At 28.0% G+C, this 25,423-nt stretch overlaps 1 protein-coding gene across 2 annotated transcripts in view; it reads left to right on the plus strand.

The window, feature by feature from the left end:
• The first annotated feature begins 2,789 nt into the window (after positions 1–2,789).
• Positions 2,790–25,423, plus strand: part of LOC123299697 (Ig-like and fibronectin type-III domain-containing protein 1) — a 171,530-nt gene continuing 148,896 nt past the window's right edge. For both annotated transcript variants that reach the window (XM_044881997.1, XM_044881998.1), the window contains exon 1: positions 2,790–2,857. In XM_044881997.1, coding sequence (XP_044737932.1) covers positions 2,793–2,857 — 65 coding nt within the window. In that variant the 5' untranslated portion in view covers positions 2,790–2,792. The remainder of the gene's footprint in view (positions 2,858–25,423) is intronic.

Below are 25,423 nucleotides of genomic sequence, written 5' to 3' on the forward strand. Positions count from 1 at the left end.
CTTTTACAACTGGGGTTGCGCTAAAGAACGCTATATTCGCACTACTAAAGCAATCGTAAAGTCTGACAAATATAATTTATATTTCTCAATGGATTTGAAAAATGATTTTAGTATGCTTTAAAATCAACAATATTCGCAGGCTTGTCGGGAATGCGAGCTAGTAAACTCAATCGCTCTCAAGTGTCAGAAATACTGCAACCCTTTCAAAATTCGATAAGAAAATAAAAATCCAAAAGCCAGTTGTCTTGAAAACAACTTTTGCGTGAAGTTTTTTTTTATCTTATATCAATATTATATTTTTAGTTCATAGGTCTTGTTTAGTTTTGTATGAGAGAAAGCACATCGAACGACACAACTTTGTTATTATTTATAAATGCCAACTTGAAAAATATAGAATACTCAAAACTGTCTCGAATAAAACAAGCTATTATTCATTTAAAAATATGATCATATTTTTAATGAAATTAATAATATACGACAAGAAGACTTTTATTATTACAAAAATATTATATTTTCCCTGGAATGTGTTACTACAAATATAAAATAATTTATTAGTAATTTCTATTAAAATATAAATTATTCTATTTTATATTAGAAATGACATTGGTATGTCGTGGTTATGGCTGTTTCATTGTGATCACTATCATTACCATTACTTTAAAAATTAATAATATTTGATTAAAAATTTTATTGTTCCTTGTTATAATAGCTGGGTACTTTTGGTACTCATGTTGTTGGCACAGGGTAGGTAAGTGTTTTTAATCGTCAAAAAAGTACAAAAAGGCGGAGTGTGAGGGTTTTCAATACATTTTTGAGGGTTATTCAACACAAAGTATTTTTTTTTAAATTATCATAGTGGTGTTGTAAAATCAAGAACGTTAGAACAACATTTGCTGTCAAAAGTATAGTGTGATTTTCGACGCAGATTCAATGTCAGTCGAAATAGTCCTGATACCTGAACAAGCTTGTATTTGTAAAAGCTAAAGGCGCCCAATTTAAAATATCAAAAATGATTTGGAGGGCGTTTAACCAACAATCAAGTATTGATCAAATATCGTGGATCCGAATGAAAAATCAAGTCAGGCAATACCATAAGTATGCATGGTCATCCAATTTACATATCCATGCAAAATTTCAGTTCAATCGGAGACCGGGAAGTGGGGAAAATTTTGATTGCAAAATTCCAAAACATATAAGTGAATTTAAATAAAAGCTTTTAATAAAAAGGCTCTACATTTAATTATTAGATATACTTTCTCTTCGAAGATTATTAATGTAAGGTAAAATTGTGTTTCGGGTGACAACAAAGTCATTTCGATTAATGTCGAAAATTTGAACAAAGCAATAATACGTTTTACATTCACTATTCAAACAACTAAAAATGAAAATTTTTGAGTTAGGAAAACTCAACCGCAAATCCCTCCTTTTTGTAATGGTAAGGAGTATTCTAGTTATTGCGTCCAACCTTGTATGCAGCTTAATAATTTATAAATCAAAAGTTCCATTTCTGTTTCCAAACGTAAATTATGTCCAATAATAAGGACAAGGAAAGCAATTTTTTAAATTTGTTTGTTTGGTTTCACCTTCTGGTCATCAAATGATAAACGGGCGTATTAAAAACCAATAAAAATATACTAAATATTGTATATCATAAATAAATTCAAGAGAAAATAAATTCTAAAGTCCAAAATAAAAATTATTACACTTGCGCAGTTTTTGATACGGCTTGGTAATATAAAGGCAGTTGATATAGGAATATAAATTTGGCAAAATAATTCATAAAAAGACTTAAAATTGACTTGAAATTTACTAAAGCAATAATTTTATTTTTTAATGAAAAACTGATTTATAAGATTTTTGAGATAAACACAAAATAAAAATAACAATTTTAATAAATTTGTGCATGTTTTTTTTTAAATTTTATTTTGTAATCTGCTATATGATGTTTTTAATATTCTGATAGAATGTACATACAATTTCCTGAGTATATTTACTTTTAATTAAAAAAATATGTTGTTCCATCCAAAATATCATATCAAACTATAGTTTTTCTGTCTGTTGTGTATATATACATGTTCTCACGTTTTAATTTTTTGTTACAAAAATATATAAATGTCGGCGACAAACATCTAGAATAATTTGCTTTTTAGCAAAAATCCTAGGCAATAAACTAAACACTATTACTTGAACACCCAATATTTTGGCTAAATAAATCCATCTGATTATACCAACAAATCCTTTGTGGAACATAAGGGATTGATTAAACATTCGGTTGTGACTGACTCGGTTTTTGGCAAGTTCTTAATTTGTGACAAGTTTATTTCAGTTTCTTTTTTCTCATTTTCTCTACGCTTTACACAATTTACAAGTGCCTGGCTGTTGAAGCTATTTTTGCTACGACGCTCTCAGTTCAAGAACTATTTGATAAATTGTTTACTGAAAATACTTAGGAAATTCTTGGATTCATTGCGTAATATTTTTACCCGCGTTATATTTTAGAAACTTGTGTCTTTTTTCATATAGCCTCTTAAATAAGCTTGAGGTAATTTCAAAAGTAATTGGATTTATTTAACTGACTAGGATTTTAGTACAAACACTGATTATTCTTAACGCCTGCTATTTATTATAATTTACCATATTTTTAACTGTTTCTGACTGTATATTAGAATAAAAAATAAATAGGTTAATTGTATCCATTTAATATAAAAAACCTGCATGTTTTAAAATAGAAAATAGCCTGAAAGCAGAAGCTTCATTAATTAATTATACACTTTCTTTGTTTCAGATAGATAATGCATTTCATTCAAATGGATTTACGATTTCTTCTATTTGCCAGTTTATTGATTTATTCATATGGTAAGTTCTAAATTATTTTATATACAGAAACTTACAAATGGCTTTTTTGGTTCAAGATTATCAAAAGGATAACGAAAATTTTCTTGTGACAAGAAACAAATTTATTGCGTTAAAAATTTACCTAGTAACTAGAGACAAATCAACAAGCAATACAAGTCAACTTCTCGTTCCAAGAAGGTTTTTCGATATTTCAAACCGTTTTTGAAAAAATTAGCTGGAAACTTTTTATAAAATCACCTATAATATAAATCCATATCAGTATAACAATACATAATATAAAAATATACTTTGATTATATTATACACATATTATATACAGTCGCATTGTCAATTATATAAAATTACTATATTAACATCTATTGAAATTATCAACTTCCATTCAGGTATAATTTTATTACCGATTTAATTGACGAATCGATATATACTCCCTATCAATAGTTTTGTAAAATACAAGATGTCTTAAATAATGTGGTCATTGACATCGTAGTTCCTCGTTAAATCACCTGGTTGTCTGTGAATTTGCCTGTAGAATCCTGCAACTATTAAATTTATGAATCGATTTCAATGTGGTTTTTTTTTTTCAACCCCCCGACCAAAAAAAATTTTAGTTTTTTAAGTTTGACCGCTATGTGTATTTGTCTGTCTGTCTGTAACATCATAGCGGCAAAAACGGATGAACCGATTTGGATTTTGTTGTTTCATTTGAAAGGTAATTTAGTGAGAAGTGTTCTTAGCCATGTTTCAAGTGTGAATTTTGGATTCCGCACACGGAATTACTAAAACAATAGGCTATGATACTCCAAATCGGTTCAGTTTGGAGAAAGGAAATATGTTGTTGAATGGAGAATGCTCTTAAATACGTTTAGGTTTAATTAGAAATTTTAAACGTTCATATATTGCATACTAGTAAAGATTTTAATAACCAACTCCACTTTTCTGCACGTCCAGTGAGAAATCTACTGAATTGATATGTAAAATTTAGTCCGATCCCTTATTCTTACTTTTGATTTTTTCAAAACCGGAAATGACTTTCCTTATTTGATAATTCCTGTATGAATAATATTAAATATAGTAATAATATCAACGATAAAACTATAGAATTGTTCTATATTTAGTAGAAATACAATTACGATAATAATAAATACTTTATGAACCATATTAATTAACCTACTTATTAATGATAATAGGCTTAATGTTATTGTACATTATCAAATCGTATTTATACCATCAAAATAATTCAATAAACTTTAAATAAGTAGGTATATATTTTGGGAGTATACATGATATTATTAGAGCCATGTGGCCATATTATGGTCTTGTAGGTAGTTCACAGTAGTAGTAGATAACAGTTTATGAAAGAAAAATTATTTCGGTACACTTGCTTTATTTCCACTACTTTTATGCTAATTAAGGTCATTTTATGCAATTAATTTTATTATTGTAATAATTAATCTTGTTGTCGTTGTCCTCCCACTATAAGCAGTTATTGTAATGGGTCTGATTTTCGAAATCAAAATTTTAACATATTTTTACGCTTCATGGTTAGAACAAAGCATTAACACCAATTAGGAGAATAATTTTTTTTTTTTAATTTATTAATAACTTTTTAGTATTCTGGGAAGTTATTCGTGCACCTTACGGGTAGTACCAGACTCTATCCACGGCTTGTTATATTGGTAATTAGTATATAACACAACAGCACGTACACAAGGACAAATTTTATTTTTTAATGCTTTCAAGATACTTTCCACAACTTTATTACGATCAATATAAAGGACGGTAAACTTTGTATTTTAATCATTATTAAAGTTTGCCAAGATTGCTGTATTTTCAGTGATATAGAATACTCGATAACTTCTCATAATCTTACAATCTTCTCACAATCTTTGAGATTGCACTAAGAGATCTTACTAATAGATCAAACTTTAATGCTTAGAATTTGCAAAATACTGCTTAGAAATAGCTAACATAACAACTTATTTTTATTTTAAATTTATCGAATACTAGTTTGGTAAAAACCTTCTTAGAAACTTTTGACTTTAGTAACGATGATTACGTGTATGTATTTTTAGGGCTTTCAGATAATACATCTTATTTCCACCACTCTAAAGATAAAAAATTTAAATAAAGAGACTACCCACGTAAAACTTCAATGAATTGGTTTCCGCAAAAAAGCTATCAAAATTATAAAAATAGTTTATTATACACTTGAGGTCATATGTTTGGAAAGCATTTGTATTTTATTTGAATGCAATATTATCGTAAAAAAATTATCATAAAAGTCATAAATTTAATTTTTGGCACGGATTTATCATTCCCAATTACAACTAATATTAAACTTTACTTCTTAACAATCGTAAAATAGTTATTGCAATACTATTTAAATATTTTAATTTTAAATTGGTTTGACTTCGGAAAGCTTATAGTATAAAAATATTGGAATTGGAAACATCATTTATGCTTTAGTTTAAAAATTAACGAGAAAAAAGCAGTGGAGAAAACGTCGAATCATTATAAACTTATTACTTTTCTATATATTTTGATAAATGGCTCTTCTTTTTATTATCAATTGACTATTGTACTGACACAAAGTGTTCGTTGCTTGTTATGTCAGGTAATTATTGGGGGAAAAAAGAAATATATGTACGTGCTCTTTTTTTAGTATTCAGTATCAAAAAGGGTTAGAAATAGAATATCTAGATTTAATTTAGATCTAGGTATATAAAAGAAAGACAGTTTCCTTTTGTTATTTTAAGGGATTCAGTCCGTAGGGTGGCCGGACACTCACTCACATTTTTTTCCTCATCTACTCAGAAAAAGTTTTCCAAAATAGCAAAACGTCGACTTGTATATTGTAATTGATTGTTTAATCATAAGTTGTGTCCTTTAAGGGTTTTAGGAAATCTAACTTTCCCGAAATCTAACTAACCCGAAAAGTTTCAAACATTTGTGTTTGTTGGCTGGTACACTTTTCGGCGTGGTACCTAAACTGACCATCGACCTTAATGAGTAAAATTAAGTAAGATATATTGTTATTGGTTATTAATCAAGTTTGAGTTCACAATTTCAATTGGCACCTTGAAAATAGTTTTTGATCACCATTATTAAGTAAAATTATCATGCGCTGAGTTTCTCACACAAGTATGTAGAAGAGAGAGAAATTAAGCTTTGGGATTAATAATCTTCTTGCTTTTCTGGAGTTTCGATTGTTCCAAAAGCTTGTGTATTCCAAAAATTATTAGTGGCAGAATTGGTGGCTGTCATATTTAAGAAATTTTCATAGGTTGGAACATCAGTATATCTTCAATGTAAATTTCTGAGATGATAGAGATGAATGATATTTTGAGTACTAGATAAACGGTCACAAAGAAAGAAGCATAATTCGTGAAGCCACCATTTCGAATATATAATGAATACATGCTTTATCAGTCTTCATATATACAGAACCTTTTGGTACATACTCAATTCACACTTGATTGTTCTTTTTTTTCGGTATTATAATAAAGTATCTTGGTATAAAGTTTGATCAATAAATAATAAAATGTATATAATGTACGTTTTCATGAAACAAATATTGAAAATGGGAAATATGTTGCCCATATTCAACGATTTTCTCTTCTATTCTCCTCGTTGTATCTTCTCATATTAGAACACACGGAAAAAGATTGAAAAATACATTACAAATGCATTGTCTATTGTGTGTATATGTGATATTGTGTGTAGTGTCGCTTTTATGGTATAATCGGTAGTAGACTCAAACCGCATTAAAAAATTAATGCAAAATTGTTAGTCAATTGTATGGTTAAGTTCATATTCGTCCTAACTACCGGTCTAAAAAAGAAAATAATAATTTATATAAATCGTTGATTCATCGACGTATTTGATATGGTAAACCGTCATCTCCTAACTATGAGAAAAGCTTCATCTGCAAGGATTAGATTACTAGACGTGTGTATTAATGAATGACGCTGGAAATTGAATGAGAAAGTACACAAGTATTCCGAGATGTACCTTTATATAAAAAAATTATTCAGTGGTTCGTCGCCCAGCGCGGAAAATTTGTGAACATATAGAGATTGATTTCTTTTGTGCGGCCCAATTCTATTATGTCCACATATATGTATCAAGAGATCGCTTTTGCAATTTCTTGGTAATAGTTCAATATTTTTTGGGAGTCAAGGAAAGCTTTTGTGAGAATACTTTCTCATACGATCAACAGACTAGAAGGGTAATAGTGAAGCAAAGAATAATAACTAAAAATATTGACTTTTCCTTCCGGACCCAATATTCGAACGATAAAATATTTCAAAACTTGAATTGAAATTGTATAAGTTCGTCCACAACTGATATAGTCCTGACTTACTCAGGTCAAGCCATCTATCGATAGTTAGAAAACTATTATCGATTCAGTATTGGGAAGTAAATATAAAAATTGAGCAACGAGGATATTCATTTTAAAATTTTACTTCCCCATATTAAAAGTTCTAATGTGATTTTTATGAAATAAATTTTAAAAAAAATAAGAAAACGGCTTTGATACGGTTCATGTATATCGTGATGCAGTCAAACTATGTATGTTACATCCCCTATCGTATCTATTGGAGGGAGGAATGTTCAACACTATAGACGTTCTGTCGTTCGTATGAATTGTGATGATCCTCTATATACCACTTATTGTCATCAATATCTATATGAAAATAGGCGAGACCAAGCGTGTGAATAAAATTGTATTTGGTTATTTTTCTTTACAATTTTCTAGAAAATAGCTTAGTTCATCTTTATCTACAAAATGAATAAAATACAAAAGAATTGGAAAAATTATTTTGTTATGTAACAGTCGGTCGCTTAAAATAGAAATTCGATACCAGATTTAGATTGGGTTTCAGACGGGGTTGCATAAATAGATGAATATTAAGTAACTATAGTTATTTACAATAATTCTGTTCAAATGTGGGAATGAACTGTCTAATACTAAATAGCTCACTTTTTTGTACCGTCAAACATTCCATCAACTGCTATTATTATTATTATTATTTTTTTTTTTTTTTTGGAAGTTAGAAGCTTGTTTATGACTGCCATATTGACTGCTCGGCGTCATTAATGATCTACCCAATATCCAATTTTTCAAAATCCATTTATTTTAGGGAGAAGTACCAATTATTTAGTAAAAATTTTGAAAACAATAAAAACACAAATAAAAAGATACAAGACCAGTTACTAACCACACCTAAGAGAACAACATCACTCCTGCTGATACTGCGTATATGACCATAGTAGTTAAACACGCAGTATAATATTAAAAAAAAAAAAAAAAAAAAAAAAGATACAAATTTAATTTTAAAATTTATATTTCCACGGGTGGATACTTAGCTTCTATAAAATATTTGAAAATTAATGAAAATTGCAAGTGCACACATGGTGCACACATGCTTCTTGTTTATTTTATATTACGTAACACTTTTTTTAAAGTAGACACATTGTATTGCATAGACAGTAATGTAAAGAGTAGTTAGTTTAACAATATCCGTAGAACAAAAGTGCCCTCTCTTTTAAGAAAGAAGTATCTCTCACATACATAGATACATATATATTACAATTCTTTTCTTCATAAAACTATTGTTATCAAAAACAGCAAAAAAAAAGTACTTACATAATGGAAAAATCTTGTCTTAAAAGTCCTGAATATGTAGTGTTGGTACACACACTGCGTACAGTCTTGTTTAATAAAAAAGAATTCAAATTGGTCTAAAAAATATTTTTATAAAGCTCGCCAGACACATTCTTACTATTACTATTTCATTCTACAATAAAAACTATATTTTTTGTTACATTTTTCTAAATATTGGAATTTTTTTCGAATTCTTCGTTGGCTGGTAAATCCCATTATTATATGTAATGTTAAAAATAATTTTTAGAATTTTTCAAAAGTCAACAACACTAAGTACAACATTTTGATTTGGCAAGAACTTTTCAATTAACATGAAGACAATAATAGTAAAAAATTTAATAAAAGAATGTAAAACGTTGGAAAAGTCGTAAAACCAACGGAATTTTCTAGAAATTATTTGTAATCAGTGTCCTATTTATTATTAATAAAACATCCGATTGTAAATTAATTATTAATGAATGCAAAAATAACAAACATCTCTATATATTAATCTTCATTCTTTGATGTCCGCAACGAATCTTAAGAGCTGATTAATAAGCAAAGCCTTTTAGTCTATTGATTATGGCATATAAAAAGGAACTTAAACATTCACGGGTTTTATTACAGGAATTGCTCAATGGGTTATTAAAGAAGAAAAATTTGCGGATTGCTATTAAATGAGAGGGTGGGAAGATAAGGGTGAAAAAGCACACATTTTGACTTGTTGTAAACATGTCGTGAACCAATGAAGCAAAATTTCCATAAAGTTTTATTTTTCAAAAATAAAAATAAAAACAATTTTTAGGCCAAAACAGTTGAAACAACCAGGGAAAAACATGACAAAATTTCGATTTTTTATGGATTTTTGCTATTTTGCCTGAATCTTTTTTTCTGAAGAGATAGGTATAGAGAATGCACCATAGACAAAAGAAAGTGGATTAACGAAAAGAAAGGTTGTCAAATAATCTTAGGCAGATGCCTTTGCCACATTTTTTCGGAGTGGGGTAATATTTTTTTGAACTCGAATGTATTCGAATATAATATGTGTATAGTTATGTATTAAAGTATATTTATAATACCTTCTCGTTCGTCGCCACTCATACACAGGAAACAGATGGGCAATATATTATATTTTGTGACACTGGCTTTTTATATTCTATTTCTTCCGTTATTACAAAAAGATTTATTTTTAAGCGTTTTATACTTAAATTATATTTAAAATATAAAAAAAAAAAAACAGATTTTTATGAGTTTTTAATTGATTTTTCAGTATATTTGTTTTTTGTAATGATACCACCTACAGTTTCTTTTTATACTTTTTAAATATAAAATTTTTATGGTAATAATAAATAACAAATTAAAAATTCCTCATGACTGCTCGTCCTTTGAGACTGTGAAACTTTTTACGTAATGTCTTTTTGTTTTGTTTTTTTACGAGTTGATTAATTTTCTTCTGTTGGTAATTCTTTACTGGTTTGTGATTCCTGTGGGTATAACAATTACATAATTTTGTGATTGTGTTTTTTTTTTTGGAAAATATTTTTATAATCTGAAAATTAGAAAACTGTTATTATATAATCATATGAATTATGTTTTGCGACTTAAGTGACAGAAAATTATTGTAAGCAATTTGTTGGAAATGAAACCAATGAATGTATAGATAACTAAATTGGTATTCTCTACTCCAAATTGATTTACTTGCATTTGTTTTTTATGGTATATTCATTGAAATATAAAGTTAAAAAGATGTAATCCTGTTGAAAATATATACGCGTGAACGTTGATAATTCTTAATTGATAACTACCTGAAATCCAGCGGCAGTGTGAGCAATCATAAAATAATAAGGCGGTAGAATTGATCTCATTGCCGTCCCTTGGATAAGAATGAAGTAACCGACTCCACCCACATCAAAAATGTAATTGTATAAATGGATGTAGGTAGTAAAATAAATGAAGATTAACAAATAATGTTGTGGGTGGCCTCGGCTATAGCTGTATAGGTAAGAAAAACGGAAATCACAACACATGTTGTACCAGAGCACCTACTTGATCTTGTGTGGCATTCGTACGTCAGTGACAGAATAACAAAATAAGTCGTCACTGGTTAAGGATTAACAATTTGAAAAATCTCACATTCAACGCAGATCATTTGGTGAAGAATGAACGAACAACACAGGACATGCAAGCAAACTATATGTTTTATTCATTTTTATAATTTTAAAAGATTAAGGTGAATTTATGTACAGTAATTATAATAATAGAATAATTTATTTCTATGTAAATCCATCCGTTTTGAATAAATATTTGAAATATTAACGTAGTTAATTTAATATACTTTATCAGAAAATTTGTGACACAACTTTGCACACAAAATATATATAAAATTGCTATGCATTATTAATTTATTTATGTTTTAGGAAAGATGGTAGTTGCTTAGGGCATGGATTTATTGAATGTTAAATAAATATTCAAAAGTGGATAGTTTAAGTTAGTTCGGTAGTTTTTTTTTTTTTGGTTCAGTTTCTTTTGAGAATAGATGATATCTGAGGCGGATTAAATGAAGAGAGCGCTCTAGGAAAATATCTGTTAGTACTTATCCCGGAAGTTTTTTTAACCTCGCACCACTTTTTAAACCCGCGTCCCTGCGCACGTACCTAGTTTGTTGTACGGTAAATATCCCTCTGGAGTACTGCTCACAAAAATAATTCGAGTTTATTTATTTATTACTAGCAATTCTTCTTAAAAACAAAGACTATCACGTTATAGCCCTCAGTTATCCTCCCTTTTGTTCACAGTTTCATAGATTTTAATTTTTTGGTGGGGAACTAACTCCAGCTTTTTTGAAAATGAAGTTTTGCCCATGATACTCGCTGACATTGTAACTTTCTATTGATCCAATCATTATATTGATTTTTATACTTTTTGGATAAAAATTACCCCATCCACTGAGTTTCATCAAATTCTAACACAAAATTTTTTTTGCAAAATCGAGAAATATTTTTTATCTCCAATTTCTATAAAACTCAGTATATAAGGTAATTTTTACCCAGAAAGTACAAAATGATGACTGGTTTAATAGTTTTTGATACGGACTAAAATGGATCCATATATTGGGATATCTCAAAAACTCTGTATTCAATCATTAAATTAACTAGTTTTTTTATACTTTTTGGATCAAAAGTACCTCATCCACCGAGTTTCATCAAATTCCAAAACAAATTTTTTTTTACGTTTTTCTCAATTTTTTCAAAGGGTAATAATCTGAGAAAGTTCCCACCCAGAAGACAATCAAATAATCTTCTATTTTTATTGCGGTGATACTCAATAATACATCGTTCTTGAAATATGCAATATTTGGTATTTTAAAATATGGAATTATTGTATAACTACAAAATAGTTTTAAAAAGTTTGATTTTCCACTGTTTATTAAACTAATAAAATATTTTTTACATATATATGAAAAAGTTTTGTGAATATGAAAGAGACACAACATAGCTCTAAACAGAAGTTTAAAAAATTTTAAATAAAAAGTTTAATATAATATCCCTACATATTCATTCATATACAATATACATGCATGCTTATATATGTTAAAAAAAGCTCATCTTGTTCAAATGTAATTCAGTCTGTGTATTAAAGTATTTTTCATTTTCTTTTTCTTTTTTTTGTCAAACTTTTGCGTAGTTTTATTTTCACGTATTAAGAATAGAACTATCTTACCTATAGTTCATTCAAAATACATAATAATTTCAGCTAATATATCAAATCCTTTTATGCTATACATAGTCAACATCAACAGCTACAAATGTTCTTGTTGCAAGTTTTCCGTTGAAGATAGCAACGTGTATAAGAACTTTGACGAAAATCTCTTGCAACTAAATTAGGTTAACAAAACGGAATGTAAATAATAAAAATTGTATTTTTGGTATAAAACTTGTATATTTTAAGCAATATGTAGAAGAAATTTTTCTCAAGAGGAAAATCAATGTAAAAATGGCTTTGAAATTTAGCTAGTTTTGTTAAAAGAGGCATAATAATGAGGATTCCACCCTTTGTAGAAATTGCTTCTAGTACATATTTCAGCAAAAATTAGATGCAAAAGTTAACTCTTTTTAGTTTACTGAGACGAATATAAATTTTACATTTATTATTTTAAATGTAACAATTTTTTATAAACTTTGTAAAGATAATGCCTAAATCAGCTACTCATACACTGTTGAATGAAAGCACCCTAAATAAATTATTCGCTTACTCATTTGCATTCATTGTTCTGATATATTGACTGATAAGTTTTGTAATAATTTCAAAATATTTGTTTTAGTTACAAATAAATTGTTGTCGTTAAAATTTTGAATTGACTATATATGTATGTATTCGAATATTTTTGGTATCTACAATACAACAATCACTATACAATCTTTACCTGTTTTCACTGTATACGTAGATGCATCGTTCATGTTCTATTGAACTTTAAATGAAAATCTAACGAAATAGTTCAATAATACTTCTTTTATTACGTTTATGCAATCAAATCCACCATCTGTTGCTATAACAGAGTGACCTATTATATATCTTTGAAATAATATTGAGATTCTTTAAAAATAGATATTTTTATGATAAAGAAAATTTAAATGAAATTGTAGATTCCTTAGGAGCTATGGTCATAGATCAATTTTTGGTTGGAGATTTTCGAAAATTATTGACTTTTTTCTGCTCATTATACTACCTCGACGCTTATGCAAAAGAGAACAGAAGACAGGAAAGCCAGTTGTGAGAATTTGAAACCGACTTGAGAAATCGAAAAAATTAAACATTGAACATATATGTTAAAAATAATGTTTTTTTTTTCATCTGCGTTTTTAACTACTAGATCATTGCGCAGTAGTACAAGTTTGTTCGATCTTTATTTATGTTTTTCGGTAAATTATTAGGTCAAAAATGTTATAATAAATTGATATTATAATTACACAACTACTTCAAAGTGTAAATCACTTATTTTTCTAATACACTTGTATTAAAAAAGTTTACAAGTCTCATGGATTAGGTTTATAAGAGCTATTATTTTAGTTGCAAAAACCATAAATGATATTAAATAATGTCAAATATATTTATAATTGATAATGATATATTCTTCTTTTTAATTTTATTATTCATTAAAATAAATACATATTATTAAATTTCAACATTATTATGACAATTAGCAATAAGTTTATAGTTAGAGGCTACAAACGATAACATTAGGAAACGAACTTTACAAACTATCATTACATATGTATACATTGTTCTATTAGTGTTTTCTTCAAAATTTACAGGATGTTCTATAATTGTCTACAACAAGAAAGAAAATGCTCTTTAGCAACTTTGGATTCTAATTTACGAGATAATTAACCAAATCGATTAATACTAAATACATTCATTTAATAAAACACCACATAAACAGAGGATGTGCTTTATCGTTGTGTGGGGAGGTGATCCACAACTGGGGTGTGGAGGGGTGATCCAAAATCCTCATCTACTGTTTTTTTTTATTGTTGAATGCCAATAAAATTCACCACTCCGTAAAAATCCCTAAATATCGACTCTCATTAATTTTTACCCCATTTGTAGGGCATTTCTTCTTAATTATAAATAAACCCAAATAAAATTGCTATTCATTTTGGGTGCAACGATTTAAACTACCTCTGGATATGAACCTTCAGAAATTTTTGCTAATTAAGTGGGAGATTATACCCCCACTGCTTAAATATACCCAGTAAAGTAAAGGTGTGATGTTTGAATATCATTAAAAAATTGTGAAAATCTGAGTTGTTAGTCAGTTGAACATTTTTAACTCGGGTATACAATCATAGTGGTAAAAATACAGTTTAATTTTGATGAATCGTCCTGTATAAAGTATTTTGCCCTAAGATCACACAACTAATGATTATTACATATACCATTAGATACATACATACATTTGCTCTTAAGTTTGGATACTTGTATTTTAAACTTAAAATCTAAAATAGTATAATGTGTTGTTATTTTAATATAATCAACCTATTTTAGTCTTTAATTAAATTTATTATACTATTTATATAATATAACTAGCTCAAAGACGGGGGGAAATTTATGCAGCATAGTTTCACTCATCAACGTACGATTATTATATGATGTATTATATTTATAGTTCTACGTTGGTTCAACAATGCTTTGATTCCGAAAATATTTAGGAAATAGAATTAAAAAAATTACAATTTTAAATGGTTTAATAAATATGAGTTTTTTTAAAACGCAATTTAAAAGTTTTTTTCTAATTACTACCCATGAAAACCGTTTTCACAAAAATTTTCTTTTAATTTTTGTCCAAAAACTGTCTAATGCTAATTTAAAATAGTGATTAACATAAATAAATTCATATCAAAATATGTAAGTTTCAAAAATCATAATTCACAAAAAAAGATAAATTTCTTTTCACTTGGAAACGTATATTTGAAATTCATTTTGAAATAAATCAAATCCCTTTTTTTACCTTATTTAATCCCCCATTTTTCACCTCACTTAACCTTGTTAACGAAAGCCACTACGGTTACAGCTCAATGAAAGCACTGTCTATATATATATTGTTTATTGATATGCTTAGCCAAAAACGAATGGAAAATAGATATACCAACAGTGGCTGAGGAATAATCGTTTCACAATCAACTTTGAACGATAATCGTATAGTCGTCTGTATAAATTCCACTTTTAGCATTATTGCATCGCGTTTGCATGAAATTGCGTTCAATCTATTACCAATACGGTAAAAGGTTTTCCCTTAATTTGAAAACAGTGTCCTAAATTTGAAGGGGGGCGTCTATTTTGTCCCCAGGGTTCGATTAAAAAACATTTTCCCCTAAAAAATAAAAATAATCCAACAATTGTTATTCGCCTCCATTAAAATTAAAATGTATATAATAATTAGGACGTATTATTGGTATTAATGCATTCATGCGTCATAAAAATAACTATATCAACTATTAATACCTACTCTTGCTATATAGTAATTAGTTTGTTTGATACTATTATTATAATATCAAACTTTACTATTAAAAACTAATGAATACCTAGTATTATATTTATTTTCCAAATCCGATTTATCTACTTTTCTCTATTTTCAGCATCTCTATATATTAGATAGCCATGATATATATAACTATACAGGGTAGTTCAAGTTATAACGGCATGATTTCATAAAATGATAGACATACGTACAAAATGCATTGCGTTTACTATGCTAGTATGGTATAGAAACAGATAGAAAGTATCTATGTAATATTACACAATAATATTACCGTCTTGCATAGGGAGGTCTACCTACCAAAAGTTTGGTGTGTATCCCAACCAGTATGGATACCTATACTGCATTTACTCGTTTGTCTATTACTAACTATTGCTAATTACTATTCCCTCAATACAGTATACACCGATACAGTATGGCGTTCACATCGATACTGATCCACAAAAAATTTCGTTCCGAATAAGAGCTTAGGATCCTTCATGATTAAAAGCGTAATCAAATACGAAAACAAGCGGTAGGAATATGGGTTACCATCATCCCGTTTCGAAAAAAAAAAAAAAAACTTTAGCACTGATTTTATTGCAAATAAAATAACGTTATGTAATTCCCCATGCTTGAAGTCTTGCGTGTCAAATATCTAATTTTTCTAAGAAGCTTGTTTGACAATATTCGGAATAATAAACTTTTGTCCAAAATTCCAATTCTCCATTCCAACACCCTTTCCTGGGAACCAGTGCATTTTTTAATTATTTTGACGTTATCCAACACTTTATGAAGTCGTGATTTTATAACTTGAACCACCCTGTATAAAAAGCTTTTAATCCTTCTATTTTATAAGTTTAATTATTTTACTCTTTAGCGTGTGTTTGTAAATACAATGTATAAATACTACGTGTTCCGTCGATATACATCAAAAAGAAAACAATAGTAACAAATGAATAGCGGAAGTTCTGATATGAAACAAATTTTTACATGCGAAACATGTTAAAATTTAACGAGTTTATTTATTTTATCTTTAATTTTCATAGAGCTGTTGTTTTTTACGTGATTTTTGCATGAAATTCGCAAATAAAGTTCAATAGCGAAAAATCTTTCAAGCGATAAATGTTAGGTTCAAAACCGTTCATCTTTCGTGGTCATTGAATTCTCTTCATATCAGCGAAAAGTTATAAAATAACTTGTTATAGTTAGAAGATCACTTTAAATTGTGGACGTCAAGCTTCGTGGGTTCCATGTACGAAAAACTAAAAATATAATCGAAGTTGAGCAAACATTATGATCCAGGTATTTTTGCTTGTTATTTAAGACTTCATCAAGGAGAATTTGGCTGAAGGTAATAAATCACGCCTTGGTTTGAATTTTCTTGTTCAAACCTCTAGCAACTGCTATGTTTCAAGTTTTTCTTAACTTTGAACTGTCATTTTTTTTCTGCTGTGATCATAGACAGGAACACTGATAGTAACGAATCAAGCCCGGGATAATCGTTTATTAAATATACAATCCAGAAAGTATAAATTTAGTATAATACGCAAAATTATAAGACATTACGCTTAATTTGCAACATAATTTTTATATTAACATACAAAACAGGAGATTTTTCGAAACCAGGCAATTTTTCATTTTTCTACAAAAGACATCATACCTGCGCGATAGAGAATATTTCAAAGTATGATCAAAAATTGCTCCTTAACGTTTCAACCTTCATTAAATTTTTAGTATGGCTCATTATTCATTTTCCAAGGTACTTCTATATAATCATAATACTGGAATCAAAATCTGTTAATCTTTACGGATGGAACATCGTGTAAGGATAAAATACGTCATGTATAAATAATATTTTTATACTTTGTTCAATATAATTAAATCAATTTAATACTGAGAAATTACAATTAAATCTTTTTAAATTTAATTAGTATATTCAGTACTGGCTAGATTATTTCGATCCAGTTTTTCCTCATTATAATTTTTTATATTATACAAGAGTGATACCCACCTGCTCGCGGGCTGGTATATCACTCGCTATTTTTCTACCTTTTAGTTCAGCTAGTTACAAAAGCGTGTTTTTTAGTTTTTTTAAACTATTATTTATTTTGTGTTATTTATTTTTTTAGACTATTATTTATTTATCAAAAAATCAGTATAAATATGGTGGGAGCGCAAGTAAATGTTTATATTTTGAAATTTTGTTGTCTCCTCGAGTAAATCCAACGTTTTGAAGGGGGTCATCAAAATAATGTTTAAATTTCTGTTACATACTAACATACTATCATGTAAAAAAAATATACTAGCGTGTAAAAAAAATCGCCGGCACATCTGAATGCTACAAATTGTATTATGATTCATAATTATTGAATTCATTTATTAATAAAATGTTTTAATAACTGTACAAATTAATTTGAAAACATTGAGTATTGAATGTTCAATTTTAATGAAATGTTCAATTTTCGTGAATTAAAATTTTACATCAATTGAAATTGAGAGCAATAATAATAGTATAACTAAAATTGTGAGCGAAATCATAGAAATAATATTATATGGTTATACAGAGAGTCTAAGAATAGAAGTGAATAACAACAAATTTTTTAGGATATATTATGATGGCAGTTTTATTGTTTCTTGATGGACTTTTCATAAAATGATGCTGGCTGTAAAAATAGGACGTGATTTATGTTTTTCAAAATACCGTCTTCATGGTTGTGAGATTTAAATCCAGAAAAACTGGTGGGCTACTTTTTAGAAAAACATAGCTCTGGTATTCAAATGGACGCGATTGTTGTTATTATTGGGTCAAAATAACCTCGAAAAATGATTGTCATAAAGATGGAAATAAAAAAAAAAAATTCGATTTTTCAAAGGGGTATTCCTTGAAAAATCGTAAAAATTAGAAAAATCAATTTTCTTTCTTATTAAGATAAAAACATAAATTTAAGCTTATTTTGACTCCCCAAAAATGTTGCTACCACTATCATTTAACTATTAAATAAGCATCCAAGAAATGCCGACATTTTCTAAAATTGTACAGTTTGAGAACTTCATCCTTGAATACATTGTACATATTTCATAATAATAATGTAAATATTTGAAATCGAATTTAATGCTTTTAAAATATTAATTAAAATTGCAGATTAAAAGCATAATTATTTGCGATGTTTTCCATATTAAATGTTCATTAAATATTAAACATATATAGAAATTATAGGTACGTATTTGGTTACAAATTATTATAATTTACAATTTTACATTCATAACGATGCTTTTAAGGTGCAATTTATGAATTGCATACACGTGCCTATTTCATGATTTTTTAAATGCTCTTTACATTTTTTAATTTATTTAGTAAGCGCAGTCCTTGGTTCGAAGATGGGTCGTGACTATGATATAGTTTAAAAACTCTTTTTTGGAAAATGAATGGTCCAATAAACCTGGTTCAATTCATTTCGAAAAGTGAAATGATAAAATAATAAGATAATTCAATAATTCAAAAGAACAAAGTCAACTCAAATATTTCAATTTCAATTAAAATATTTCCAAAAATTTATGCCAAAAAATGACAGCTCTCTAAGTATCATTTTCATCTATCTGTTTGACCATCACTTTGATATTGATTTAAGAAGGAGTGTTATAAGTTTAAAGTGTTTATCTGTGCGTCTTGATTGAGAATATTTTATAGCTTAGTTTCCAAAAATCGGTAATAAATCCAAAGAATTAAATCCAAGGAATCAAAATCCAAGGAATCAAAAATCCAAGGAATAAATCGCATTTGTCAGGGGTTTTTAAATTTTGTTAGTTTCACTTGTGTTGTAATTTTGACGAGGGAGTTCTCTTTGGGAAGTGGGAACTCCCTTTGTTCTCTTCTTTTTTTTTCTGAGAGAATTTAAATTTGTTGTTTGTCGATGTGATATCTCTTGAATCATGAATCGGATTGATTTTGAGTCAGACACATTACAAACATCCGATATGAATTTTTTTTTTTATCTGGGAATATGTATTATCTATAAATAGCATGAGATACATTATTACATGCACACTCGTATTGCAATACGAATTCTATTGCCAACATAACAGCTTACCCATTGTTATTACTAATATATGTAGTAGGTATTATAAATTGTTGAAAAGTTAATCCTTCAGTATTATCGAAAAAGTATCAAAACAAAAACATTGTCTAAATAACAACAAAATATTCAAGATATATATTTTACAATCATAGAGAAGGTATTACATTACATAAATATCATATATGAATAAACTGCAGTAATACCAACACAACATATAATACAACACCAAACTAAACAGAACATATAAAATATCACTAGAGAAACAAAAAAATATGGTGTTCAAAAATCATGGTAACTTCTGTATTCAAGATATAAAAAATTCAACAGTATCAATGAAGCAAATGCTATTCAAAGTCAAATTTAGATTGAACAAGTTAAAATAAACAATTGGCTGAGTTCAAATACCATGTATAGATCGTGTTGATGAAGCAATCGTTTAATTTTTGACGTCACGTAAGTAAAGAAAGATATACACTCTTAGATAACCACACATTCATAACTGATATTCCCATATAATACATGTTGATGTTTACAAAAAAATGTTTCAAACAAAAGTTGTTAATCTTTTTATAAGGAACATTTTCAACATTTCAGCTTTTGTTCTATCTCTAACTGTTTACGAGATGGGTCCTACGGGCCCAAAACCCGATATTCTGCTCATTTACGAACTCGATCTCACTTTATACGTCCTAAGCACGCTTTAAAAATTTCAGATTGATATCTCTTTTCGTTTTTGCGTTATTGTGCTTACGGAACAGGCGGACAGGCTGACAGACAACCGGAAATGGAGTAATTAGGTGATTTTATAAACACCTATACCAAAATTTGTTGGTAGCAACAATATTTTTAATCGATACAAACTTGGGACTAAACTTAATATACTATGCTATATTTCATAGGTATATACATGGTATAATAAACAATTTCGTTAACTAATGTGTTGACTAATGACGAAAAATAAACTCACGGTCCAAAAATGTACCGCTTGGAAAAAAACCGGCTAGAATAATATGAATAATTTTGTTCATTATATAATTTGTGTATCATATCTGTAATAAAATTGGCTATAAATAAAAAGAAAGTAAATTATTACTAATATATTATCCCTCTATCATGTGTTTGTCACGAGTACCGCACATGGATCGAGTGAATGAACAAATGTATCAATTTTTTCCATACCCGTAACTCTCAAATTAGGCCTCAGATCCATATTTAGAAATGAGTTTTTGTGTTGCTCTTGATGAGCTTATTTTGGTAAGCTGGGTTTCTGCAGTCAATAACAGAACACGGTGTATACTTACACATAAAACTGCATGTATAGTTAAATATTATGTATTATAGTATAGTGATGTAACACTTTACATCATGTATAACACACCAAAAAATGAACATAACATATATAAAACATCTAACATGTACGTATAACATATATAACATCATAACTGAATATTTTATTCTAAAAGCGAATGTAATATATTGGTACGACATTTTATTGTATATATATTTTTAGAACCAATGTGTTATATACGTTTTATAAACGTTGTTAGTGCTTTAGTAAAAGTTCAAAGCCCGAATTCATATTTATCATGTGCTCTACGCTTTTTTTTTAATGAACAGCTTTTTGACAAAAAGATGTTAAATACTAGAATATACAGTCAAAAATTGTAGCCATTATAGAAAAAAAATTCTATACAGATCCTGTAAAGAAAGATCATTTCGAAAATCAATATTGATAAAATTGTGACTGGACTATACCTATACTCAGACCATAAAAACAGTAAACACTCTATATTAATCAAAAAAATTTCCATACATAATGTTTATATAAAAAAATATATTATCGTATACGTTACATAAAATTGTCAAAAGGTTTTTCATGGCAAATTTTTAACAATTTATATATTATATAGTTTTTTTTTTTGTAATATAATATTTTTTTAGTTGTTCATGTGCAATTTAAAATATGCATAATAAAAACCGTGATGAATTTGGCCTAAACGGTCTAGTTCAATCACTTTCTGATTGAAGTAAATTATTGATATTTTACAGTAAAATTTATTTTAAACCCCCGTCCTAAAAGAATGCCTGTTATAAGTGTGACCGCTATGTGTTTGTCTGTCTGTGGCATCATAGTGCCTAAGCGGATGAGCCAATTTTAATTTTTTTTTCGTTTGAAAGGTAATTTAATTGAAAGTGTTCTTAGCTATGTTTCAAATGCGAGTTTAGGGTTCCGTCTCCGAAAATTTTTTGAGGGCTTTTTAAGTTTTGTAAATTTCACTTGTCTACAACTTTGATTATACTAAATATACAGAGTGAATTATTTAAAATGTGTAGAGATAATTCTGAGTAAACAAAGAGAATATCAAAAAACGGTAAATACGCGGCTTCTTATTTGCGGTGGGATGAATAAAAAATGTATAGTTTTATTTTCCGATGGCACCTTCCAGATCAAACAGGGCCCCACTTCGTTTTTGAAACGGAACTATATACTTTTTATACCAGATTTTAAAAATATGTTTCCTAGGCCACAATTCTTGGAATCTGATTCACATATTTACAGGTTTAAAATTTTCCACCAAAAAATCTTCAATAGTCATTTTTTAACAATAATTTATCAAACTAATAATTTTTTTCCCAGATTGCTATTTTTGCATACATAATTTTGTTCCTATATAAATAATCCTACATTTTGTAGCCTTCAAGAGCAGTATGACTATATTTTCAATTTCCAAAATGTCATTTTGACAATTTTTTCGTGATTCAGGTTGGTGATTATATCCTTCTATCAGACATTTAAAAAATAGAATTAGTTTTTTTATGAAGTACAATACTCATTAAATAAAATAGAACAGGCACATAGAAATAGTAGTCGAACAACGAAATGTATTTTTTTTTTTTTAATAAATGAATATAATAAAAAAATAATATAGAAATAAATATGGGTATGAAACAATTTGTATTAATTATAAAGTTTTTCGGGCAAAATGATAATAATTAATGTAGAAAAAGTTCCTATATATTATTTTTAATGAATGTTAAAATTTACAAATGCTGTTCTCATTTGTCTCAATATTTCACCGAAATAAATATAAAACATTGTTTGTGATAATTAAGTTTTGAAGAATAAAATTTACGGTTTATAAAAACAAAAACTAAAATTAGTCTCTTATTATTCAAAAATTACTAAATGATTATTTATTTCAGATTCTTAACGCTATAAATTCAAAAATATTGAACAAGAAGAAACGTTTATATAAATCAGCCAAATTAATTAACTTTTTGCAATTTTTCATAACATAAGTCCTGCCATGGGCTTTAATTTGGTTAATATTTCCACTCATCTTGAAATCCCGTCCTGATTTACTAATAAAAAAGCGCTCCAATTTATGAAGAAAAATCTTATATTAGAAAAAAAAACACACCCAACAAACTTGATTGCGTAACTGAATATTGCCTCCAAATAAAAAATCTTTTAATTCTGAAACTGGTTATTTTTTAAAAGTAACTAGTCTTCCCAAGATCTACCTAACATTCGAAGTATATGAAAATCGTGGTTTTATACTAAAAATACATATTGCATTGCTTTTTCTAGTAAAATATATGATTTAATCCATTTCCAAGTTTTTTATTAAAAATATTTAAATGCAAATAGAAATGATAGATAAATCCTCAATTAAAAATTTATCCAGATACATTTGTAAAAAATTTTTAAATCCTGAAAATTGTTAGATATAAATACCTAAATCTATACATTCCCACTGAATGTATATTATTGAAATGAAAATACAGTATGTATAAAGATTTATGGGTCTATCATGACTTAAAGCTATTTATAGTTAGTACGTAATACATAAATACTACACATATACAGTATGTCCCAGACTTTTTTAAAGGTAGAGCAAATACAGAAAAATGGATAACATAAAAACTGCTCGCACCAAAGACAGGAATCTCATAAGCACCTTGGATTGTACCATAATCTTCTTGGTCAGTTAAAGTCAGTTAATAACAAATTTTCGTTACTGGTAAAAGATCGAAGGCCACTTTAAATAAGATAATTTTTCCAAATAAAACTAATATTTTTGCTAGGAATTTCAATCAGATTCGACAGAAATAGCATGTTCAACGTGCCTTTTCCTAAAACTTCCCTAAGCTGCAAAATTGATGCAAAAACTTCCAAAATTGAAGCAATTTTAGAAAAGTTATTATTTCAAAGTTTCAATTTCAAAAATTTGTTAGTTCCTTTTTCCGAACAACTTTCTAATTTAAACCGATCTTCTTTATCTTACTAGTAAAAAAGACCTGAGCACACTTAACTGACCTTGGCGGTCAAAATCTAATCCATTTGTCTGAAAACATTCTGTATCTTACCTTAAAAGTAAGATCTCATTATGAGTGCTTAAGGACTTCTGATAAACATTTGTAGAAATATGTAGGACTTTTATCGCTCCTGTTAAGTTTTTAAAGTATATCATATTTTAGTCTACAAATATTCCATAACTTAAATCTGCAAACGAAAATCTGCACAAGAAAAATTTTTACACTTTTGAACACGACGATTAAAACGAAGAAAATATGATTCTGATTAATCATTTCATCAATTTAAGAAACATAATTTTACAAAAACCCTGTATATGTAATTCTTAAATCAATTTGACAAAAAAAAATTAAAACACAACACATCAAATTCACTTCTGCTATATTAATATGTGTTTGATTAAAGCCTATAAAACCAAAATATCAAAAACCTAAACACACATAAAATACATTCATATACACCTATATGCGTATATAATAAATTTGAATTTAAACGCTTTATGCTGTATTTGCATATCAAATGTCCATCCCATGATATGCTTTTACAGATATGTTATTATAAAGTACTTGCTGTGCTTTATCACAGCAATTTACTACACTTTACAAATAGTCCACCGTTGTACGGCGACGTTTTTGAAACAATTATTCATAAAATTTGTCAGGGAAATCAGAGACTGGAGGCGTATTGCCTAACTTGGCGAACTCTGACGAAGGGGAGACGTGTCAAGCAAACTTTAAGTTTGAAGGCCATTATCCATTTCATTTCATTTTTGTCTTAGTTTGTTCATTTCATTTTTTAATATTTATAGAAAAGGTCTAAAAATTATGACGTTTTGAAAGGGGGTTGTAAAAAATGTGACTCATCGTGATAAAAAGGAGAGGTTGATTTCAAAAGACGGCATTTTGGGTGTCATAGTTGAAAGATAATGCTTCTACTAGGCTGAAACTTTCAAAAATAACATCATCAAGTAAATTGAAATTCTGCTAGAATAAAGTACTAGAACTAGGTACAAGAACAGGGCAATTTTGGATAAAAGGCTTCATTTTTGTTTTAATATGAAGTTGGACTAAGTCTAAATCAATTCTGAAAATTTTAGGGGGTTGGAGGTGGGTTGCTCGATTATTTATATAAATAAATGACTTCAAAAGCAGGCATATTAAACATTGGTCTTAAGGGAAACGGTAGATGGATCCGTTTTCATCGCTTTCTCTCAAACTAGCCAGTGGAAAAAATCTATTTAAATTTAAAGTTTAAACCTTAATTTATTATTAATTACAAAAAAATAACTGCTTGAGCCTGATTATTTAAGGACGTATGACCACGATAGTGGAGACACAAATATAAAAAAAATTCAATTACGAAGGTCAATTATGTTATAAATTGACAATATAAGACGAAGAGTAAGAGGCAGATAACGAATTTTATTCTTATTTTTCGTCTGTATTCAGGAAGTTATAATAAAATTCATAATCAAAATTGAAAATAAGGTACAAATGCCTTGGCGCTAAT

The sequence above is a fragment of the Chrysoperla carnea genome, chromosome 5 (genome assembly GCF_905475395.1).
Source record: "Chrysoperla carnea chromosome 5, inChrCarn1.1, whole genome shotgun sequence".
NCBI classification, from domain to species: Eukaryota; Metazoa; Arthropoda; class Insecta; order Neuroptera; family Chrysopidae; genus Chrysoperla; species Chrysoperla carnea.